This window comes from Etheostoma spectabile, unplaced genomic scaffold, assembly GCF_008692095.1.
Source record: "Etheostoma spectabile isolate EspeVRDwgs_2016 unplaced genomic scaffold, UIUC_Espe_1.0 scaffold270, whole genome shotgun sequence".
NCBI lineage: Eukaryota > Metazoa > Chordata > Actinopteri > Perciformes > Percidae > Etheostoma > Etheostoma spectabile.
This window is the reverse complement of record NW_022605574.1, coordinates 390,666-399,333: the sequence shown is the minus strand read 5'-3', so window position 1 is coordinate 399,333 and position 8,668 is coordinate 390,666. Positions and strand designations below refer to the sequence as shown.

Genomic DNA, 8,668 nt, shown 5'->3' with positions numbered 1-8,668 from the left:
ATTCTGAACAGTTGTTTTAATTATGACAGAGTAGCTGGCAAAGTGCTCTACATGAGATCGTGCTGATTTTAATTACAACACATGTAGAGATCCGTGATCTGAACGGATTTAGTCTCTCTGACTTCTAAACGTCTCTATCCGCCACAACATGGTTCTGGACAGAATAAGTCTTTAAATCAGACAAATAGCGGTTAGAATCCCTCCGATTCAAAAACAGTAAAAAGTTTATATAAAACTCATCATGTTGTAAACCAATCAGGTGTTAAATCAGCTGAGAAGCCGGCGTTTCCAGCATGCTTGGGTCCGCCTGGCTCTTGCAGTCGGTGAAAAGCAACTGCGCCGCCGGGTCTCAGAAATGCGGCCGCCTTGCTCTCGTGAGATTTCCGTTGCCCACGTGTGCATGACGTCAGAGCAAGTCGGGATCAAGTCGGACACAAATCAACCGGATGCAACGGGCGCCGATCGCCGGTTATCGATTCTGCGCAGACTGGCTCATCTCGAAAGAGCCTATTCTTCTGCACTTAATTGGATAGACCTACAACCAATCAGAGCAAACAAATAACCTACAGCCAATCAGAGCACAATAGACACAAGCCAATCAGCACAAATAGACTACAGCAATCAGAGCAACAAATAGACCTACAGCCAATAGAGCAACAAAATAGACCTACAGCCATCAGAGCAACAAATAGACCTACAGCCAATCAAAGCAAACAGGTAGCTACAGCCAATAGAGCAAACACATAGACCTACAGCCAATCAAAGCAACAGGTAGACCTACAGCCAATCAAAGCAACAGGTAGACCTACAGCCAATCAGAGCAACACATAGACCTACAACCAATCAGAGCAACAGATAGACCTACAACCAATCAGATTAACAGATAGACCTACAACCAATCAGAGCAACAAATAGACCTACAACCAATCAGAGCAACAAATAGACCTACAGCCAATCAGAGCAACAGATAGACCTACAACCAATCAAAGCAACAGATAGACCTACAACCAATCAAAGCAACAGATAGACCTATAACCAATCAGAGCAACCGATAGACCTACAACCAATCAAAGCAACAGATAGACCTACAACCAATCAAAGCAACAGATAGACCTATAACCAATCAGAGCAACCGATAGATCTACAGCCAATCAGAGCAACGGAGTATGTGACATTGATGTATGTTGAACTTTTGCCGAATCCCGTAGGAAGGACGGCAAAAACATATTTACGATCAACAACTGCCTTGATGGCGGTTCTCTGTTCCTCTTTTAAAATAAATACGCTGTCGATATCTTCTCTAACAGACGCCATGGAGGATTCTACACATCTCATCTCCAGCGGCAGCCATCTTTATTGTAAACCAATTCAACCCAAGCACGCTTTGGTGACGTGGTTCGTTACGTTACTGTTGATCATCTGTCCATCATCTTACAAAATAACTCAACGAGCCACAGTTAGCTCTGCGTGGTTTGCATGCTCCGATGCTGGTGCAACATGAATAAATGTCTGTGTGTGTGCAACTCGCTGTGTCTCAGCTCGCACACACACACACACACACACACACTTCAAAAGCAAAAGAAATGGAGAGAAATACAAAATATATTATGCTACATTCAAACATGGTTTCTTATTAAATTAAACTATTCTTTTATGGAACTTAAATTATGCAGCTGTCTCTGCCGGCAGCTACACTCCCACAAAATCACTGGTGATGTCTTATTAACTTAAATATAAGATCATGAGACTTAAGTGAGGTAGCAACAACCAAGGCTGCATTAATCAGCTTAAAGCAAGGCAACCGTCTTGTGAATAGGCCGTTCTAGGTAAGGTTGCTTAGTGAGCCGCTTTCCTTGGTTCATCCGGTGTTGACTCACTGATCAGCAATCGCAGCTTTCTCACACGTCCATCTTCACCAGGATACACTTCAGTGACCTTGGCGAGTTTCCTCTCATTTCGTGGTGCATTGTCATCTTGCACAATCACAATAGACATTGACCTGCGCCGTTCTGCGGGTTTTGTGCCATTTTTCAGTTGTCTTGACTAGGCTTGTTCTTTAAATGGTAAAGGCATTTCACAGTGAACATCAGGCTTCCATCATTGAAATGAATCGAAGATCTTCTTGTGAGAAGTGAGCGTCCTCCACGCTTCCTTTCTTTAAAGTCACTCCAATATCTTCATAACATTTGGCAAAATGACTAACTCCTTGACATGTGTTCGACATATGTATCGGACTTGTCAGATTGTCAGAAGCCTGAAGGCATGGCATTACTTGTCTGACAATAGTTCTGTTGCTGCTTCCAATCGCATCTCCGTAGTCAACACAGTTACTACCAGAGCCAACAATACTCCAGCCAAGGTCTGTTTTTTGAGCAAAATGCTCCTCATCTTACCCAGAGACACACATTTCTCTGGGTAACAGGGCTTAAGAACAGTTGTAAACTATAAGCAGACCAACGTCACAGTCAATTAAAGGAGCAGTGTCTTCTGCAAGATGCTCTAGATGAGGCCATGCTCTTGCTGTCTTGGGTGTAGGAATGTGACTTACATTGGCAGGAATGAAGTCTCTTGAAAGGGTTACTGGAAGAGGGATTTTCTTTGGTGAATAAAAACCTCTGATCTGCAACCCAGTTAACTTCTGACTTGGAATGACTGTGCTGACGTTACATGACATATACGAGAACTTCATGCTCTAGGCTACTTGTTGTTGACAACCACACTGGAATAATGGTGGACGTGTATGTTCCAGTCATGTTTTGCACTACACGGTTAGAGGCGACTTACTTAGAAGCTTCATTTGTTTGCTTAAAATCCGTCCTTTCCTTTGACCTCTCCTTCCCTTTGTCTTGGTTCCAACTCTCCTTTCTCTCGTCATCTCTGTTATCTGTCTTTCCGTGATCCTTGACACGGTCTTCATGCAAACAGGTTGGGTGCTTCCTTTTACATGTGTCGCAGACACTCCTCCTCTCACAGTTCTTAGAACGGTGTCCTGTCTTCAAGCATCCAAAACACAGTTCCTTTAGTTTGCACAAACCTGACCTTTTCTGAGATTGACTTTTCTTTAAACTTCCGACATGTTTGAATCCCACGGTGCAACTTCTCACAACAGACACATGTTTTAGAGTCTGGGTTTTCCTCTGAGCTGCCTATCAGCACCTTTGCACCCACATTTCGAGGCTTTGGTGTCTTAACCTTTTCACTATCACCAGACTTCAAAGCATGAAGAGATGTCACAGGATTGCAGGCTATCTCGGCTTCTCTTGCAACAAACTGAACAAATTCGCCGAAGCTTGGAAAGTCACGTGTTGATTCCTCAACTGCCAGGACCTTCCTGTTCCATCAGGCTATTAACCAATCAGGAAGCTTGCTGAGCATTCTTTGGTTTTCACCACAGTCACTTAAGACTGCGAGACTCTTATTTAACTTGTCTTAAATATTCGACTTCTTGTAGGTTTAGCCATGCAATGACTATGTTATCATCGTATGCACAGTCTTATCTTTGAAGGTCCAATTCATTATAACCGTGCAGCTCTGTCTACGGACGGCAGGCGCGGATCTTTAACTCTCCACGTCTCCACCTCGTGAGTTCTCACTGTAGCTCCCTCCAGTTAACAGACACGGACACAAGGCGTTCTTCTTTTCGGGCATTTATTGGTCGAATTATGTCTTCCTCGATGCCATCAAACATGCCGTGAGAACTAAATACAACATAGAAATCACATAAATTACAGAAGTAAGAATATTCTTACTATTCAGCACATGAATAAATAAGCAACACAGATTGACTGTTAAAAAACGTAACACATTTGTACTTTTATGTTGATAATTACACACAAGAAATAACTACGCATACCTTTAACTCCAAGGGAGTGAAAAACTTCTCTCGAGCGTGTCCCTCGATTAACTTAAAATGTAACGCCATTACAAAATAACTCAACGAGCCGCAGTTAGCTCGACATGCGCTGCATCTTCCGATGCTGGTGCAACGACAATAAATGTCTGGAACAACCAAACTTCAGAACAGTAGTTCCGCTTTACAAGCCCACATAAACCAGTCAGTTCGCACAAACACACTTCAAAAGCAAAAGAAATGCAGAGAAATACAAAATATATGATGCTACATTCAAACATGGTAAAAAAACTAATAAACTAATCTTTTATGGAACTTAAATTATGCAAATGTCTCTACCGGCAACTACAATATGTGGATATACTGTGTGTGTGTGTGTGTGTGTGTGTGTGTGTGTGTGTGTGTGTGGTGTGTGTACACACACACATAACTCCTTGATGCAGCGGCCGTGGGTTCGACTTCGACCTGCAGCCCTTTCTTTGCTGCATGCCATTCCCCCTCCTTTCATTTTTAAGCCTTAAATGCCCAAAAAATATCTTTAAAAAATCGTATATACATATATCGGCATACACATGACACGTGAGCAGTTTCATGTAGGAATCATCTTGCTGCATTTAGAAAAAATAGGACAACCAATTTTTAAACAGTTCATGTGATCACGTGTGATTTCCTTTCCCTCTTGGTCTCAGAGACATCCAGTCAGTTCTCATCTTATACGCAGGATGTCCAACGCTGTACATCTTGTATACAGGATGTCCAACGCTGTACATCTTGTATACAGGATGTCAAACGCTGTACATCTTGTATACAGGATGTTAAACGCTGTACATCTTGTATACAGGATGTTAAACGCTGTACATCTTGTATACAGGATGTCCAACGCTGTACATCTTGTATACAGGATGTTAAACGCTGTACATCTTGTATACAGGATGTTAAACGCTGTACATCTTGTATACAGGATGTTAAACGCTGTACATCTTGTATACAGGATGTTAAACGCTGTACATCTTGTATACAGGATGTCCAACGCTGTACATCTTGTATACAGGATGTTAAACGCTGTACATCTTGTATACAGGATGTTAAACGCTGTACATCTTGTATACAGGATGTTAAACGCTGTTACATCTTGTATCAGGATGTTAAAGCTGTACATCTTGTATACAGGAGTTAAACGTGTTGTACCTCTTGTATACAGGATGTCAACGCTGGACATCGTACAGGATGTTAACGCTTGGACATCTGTATACAGGATGTTAAACGCTGTACATCTTGTATACAGGATTTTAAACGCTGTACATCTTGTATACAGGATGTTAAACGCTGTACATCTTGTATACAGGATGTTAAACGCTGTACATCTTGTACTGTTTGAACGTCTGTAGCTGGAGTTCAGAAGCAGTCAGTCGCTGGTGTCTACTACCCAACACCGGCCGTCCACTTGAGCTTTGTGTGATGTGCTCATTCTGATGAGCAACCATCGGCTTTAATGACCACATTAAGCTTTATAGGCACCGGTTTAGCTCCTCCAGCTAAGAGCTGAGTCATTGATCTTAAGCTGAAATGTCAGACAACATCAGCGTCCTTGAACGAGTGGGAGAACCTCCCTTAAACGCTTAAGTGTTGCTCGTCTTTCACTAGTGTAGTTACAGTACGTGGGCAAATCTGTTGTTTTCACAGTGCAGAACCACAACACCACCTCCTTAGTAAATGTTGTACTCTCTCTCCCTCTGTGTGTGTGTGTGTGCGTGTGCGTGTGCAGAATCAGCTACAAGACGGCGTACAGAAGAGGCGTGAGGACGATGTACAGGCGACGCTCTCAATGCTGCCCCGGCTTCTATGAAAGTGGAAACCTGTGTGTTCGTAAGTTTTGCAGATATATATATATATATATATATATATATATATATATATATATATATATATAAAATGGTTTTTTAATACATTTTAAACAATAAGGTGAAGGCTCTTTAATTGTAATGTTTAACAAAGAAGTTTCTCTGCCTCCATGGAATACATGGACAATTGTACACTTGTACGCTTTTTTGTGTGGATTGGTGGCTGGAGAGATTCCATTCACCTCCTGGGCACTGTCAGGAGCAAGGCACCGTACCCCCCCTACCGCTCAGGGTGCTGGTCCAGCCCTGGCCACCCACTCACTCTGCCATCTCTCCATGTGAGCGTGTGTGTATTTCAGACCTGTGTGTAGTGATTACAACATCAAGTAAGTACATAATGGTTGTGATAACAGAATTTTAAACTACAATATTAACATCTGATTTCAACAAGCACACGCGCGCACAAACGGAAATGTCACTAATTACCTGCTCTCCAATTCTGAACGCACTTAAATAAAAAGAGAGGTGTATCATGAGCCTCTCGGTGTTACTAAGGTTATGTTTCCCTCGCGTGATATTTGCAAAAATCTGAACCAATTCAACGACATAATGAGGGAGAGCAGTTTTGAAAGGCAGCGCTTCAGCAAAACTGTTAAATGCAGTGTTTTCCTTAGGTATGCAGGAGACTTAGGTGGACGTACAGTATTTGGCCGGGGGTTTAGGGGGTCCTCCCACAAAACACGTTTTTAATAAACAAGTGAATAAACATTCCAAGTTCCCCTTCATTTTGGACTGTTATTATTAACATATCTGTGTGTAAATGTTGGAAAAGCTAAAGCAGAGAATGAATGAATAACCATTATAGAAGGAAATGTCACTTAATATGAGTCCCCCCAGCCTGCCTATGGCCCCCCATTGTCTAAAAATGGTGATGGGTGTAAACCGAGCCTTGGGTATCCTGCTCTGCCTCTGAGAAAATGAAAGCTCAGATGGGCCGATTTGGAATCTTGCCCCTTATGAGGTCATAAGGAGCAAGGTTACCTCCCCTTTCTCTGCCTGCCCAGAGAATTTGTCCCAAACATGAGAGAGAGAGACAACCCGAACCTCCACCTTGCCTCCCCCCTCCTCCTCAATAGCAGTTAAAGCTACATACACATAAATGGCACATCCAAAGGAAAGCTCATTGTGGGACTTTTCTCTGTAATTCTGCACCAAGGCTGAATTTTGGGAAATAGACTTCAGATACAGTATTAGGGACCACTAAGGTCTATATAAAAGAGACTTCAGATACAGTATTAGGGACCACTAAGGTCTATATTAAAGAGACTTCAGATACAGTATTAGGGGACCACTAAGGTCTATATAAAGAGACTTCAGATACAGTATTAGGGACCACTAAGGTCTATATAAAAGAGACTTCAGATACAGTATTAGAGGACCACTAAGGTCTATATAAAAGAGACTTCAGATACAGTATTAGGGCACCACTAAGGTCTATATAAAAGCATCTAAAAAGCAACATGTCATGGGACTTTTTAAAGACAAAACTTGCTAAAGAAGTCCACTCGGGACCGACCACAATAATTAGATCGGAGAGAAATCATTCAGTTAGTTTTGATGCTTACATTCATTTTACATTCAGTATTTACCTGATGAAGGTCTAAGACCTAAACGTTGTATTTTCTAAATTAATTATTGCTTGCGTAATGGTCAGTGTGCAGGACTCTTCCTAAGCTCCTGATCTGCTACTTATGGACACATCCTACGCACCGGCCCGACAAAAGACGTGAACAAAAAAAGCTTTTCAATGTAACGTTCAGTGGTGCCCAAAACACCTTGGGTGCTGTGCCTAAAACTTATAATAGTAGGGAAAACCCTGAAATTTAATGAAGCTATAGAACTATTGCTACTGACATTTAAAGCTGAATTTATTGATTTTTTCTTTCTATTTTTATTTATTTATAGTCATTTAAGGGCAATGCAAGGAGCTAAGACACGGTCAGATAGGAGGAGGATCAACGTTTGCTTTTCTTTCAAGTTAACTTCTTCCAGGACCCAAACTTTGCTCCCCCACTGAAAAGCCCTCTGTGTTACATGTGTTCTTACATTATACATACGATTATGCATAAGAAATACAGTGCACTTTTCATAGCTCTATGTACATGGTTCATGAGGACAGCCCAGCCAGGCAATCAGAATTGAGTCGCAGTCTGAGGTTTAAGAAGACGTCTGCCCAGAAAAAGTAATAATCCAAATTGAATCAGCAGCATATTACAAATGTATCTTCCGACCACTTTAGTCTTGTTACATTCTGAAAGACACAGAGCTTTTCATAGTACTGTGTAACCGACAGCAACAAAGATATGAGCTGTAAGTGATATAAAACTGATATAAAGACCCACTAAATAACTGTTCCCATTCTGTGTGAGCAGCAGTTTAACTTCTTTCATGAGCAGTTAACACATTGCTCTCTACATATACACAGTATGTGGAGTAAGGATGCTCTTCTAATGCTAAAAAAAATGCTCTTTGTGTTAGATCAAAGGACAATAAAAACATATCCAACGTTGTTGCTTCCTATCAGAGCTTTTTCTGCAGAATACAGCTGGATCTGAAATATGTCTGTATAACGTCTCTGCAACAAACAACATAATTTTCATGTCATCGGCATTGTTCTGTTCAAACCTTTTTCCACTTGATACACACAACGTTTTCAGGCTTGGTAAAATTGCTGTGGAACTTGTGGAACAGTGACTCAACCTCTGTTGTTATCTTTTCACTCGCGACAGGCATTTATCTATATCTGCTGTTAGAGCTGTCAAAGTAAGATCAATCCAGCTCTCTTACAAAGTGGATCCATTTCTACTTAAAGTTTTTTTTTTTTTTTAAACCACAGAGAGCTTTGAAATCAATGTAAACAGAAGAAAAAAAGGATACCTCAAACTAGTGAGACTTTTAAAAAAAAAGACTAAAAACA

The 8,668-nt window shown here is 41.3% G+C and overlaps 1 protein-coding gene across 1 annotated transcript in view; it reads left to right on the top strand.

Annotated features, from left to right (window-relative positions):
• The window catches only part of LOC116685771 (multiple epidermal growth factor-like domains protein 11), a 166,581-nt gene that overhangs the window by 48,835 nt on the left and 109,078 nt on the right, over positions 1 to 8,668 (top strand). Inside the window, 1 exon segment of the mRNA XM_032510698.1 lies at positions 5,616 to 5,716. Coding sequence (XP_032366589.1) covers positions 5,616 to 5,716 — 101 coding nt within the window.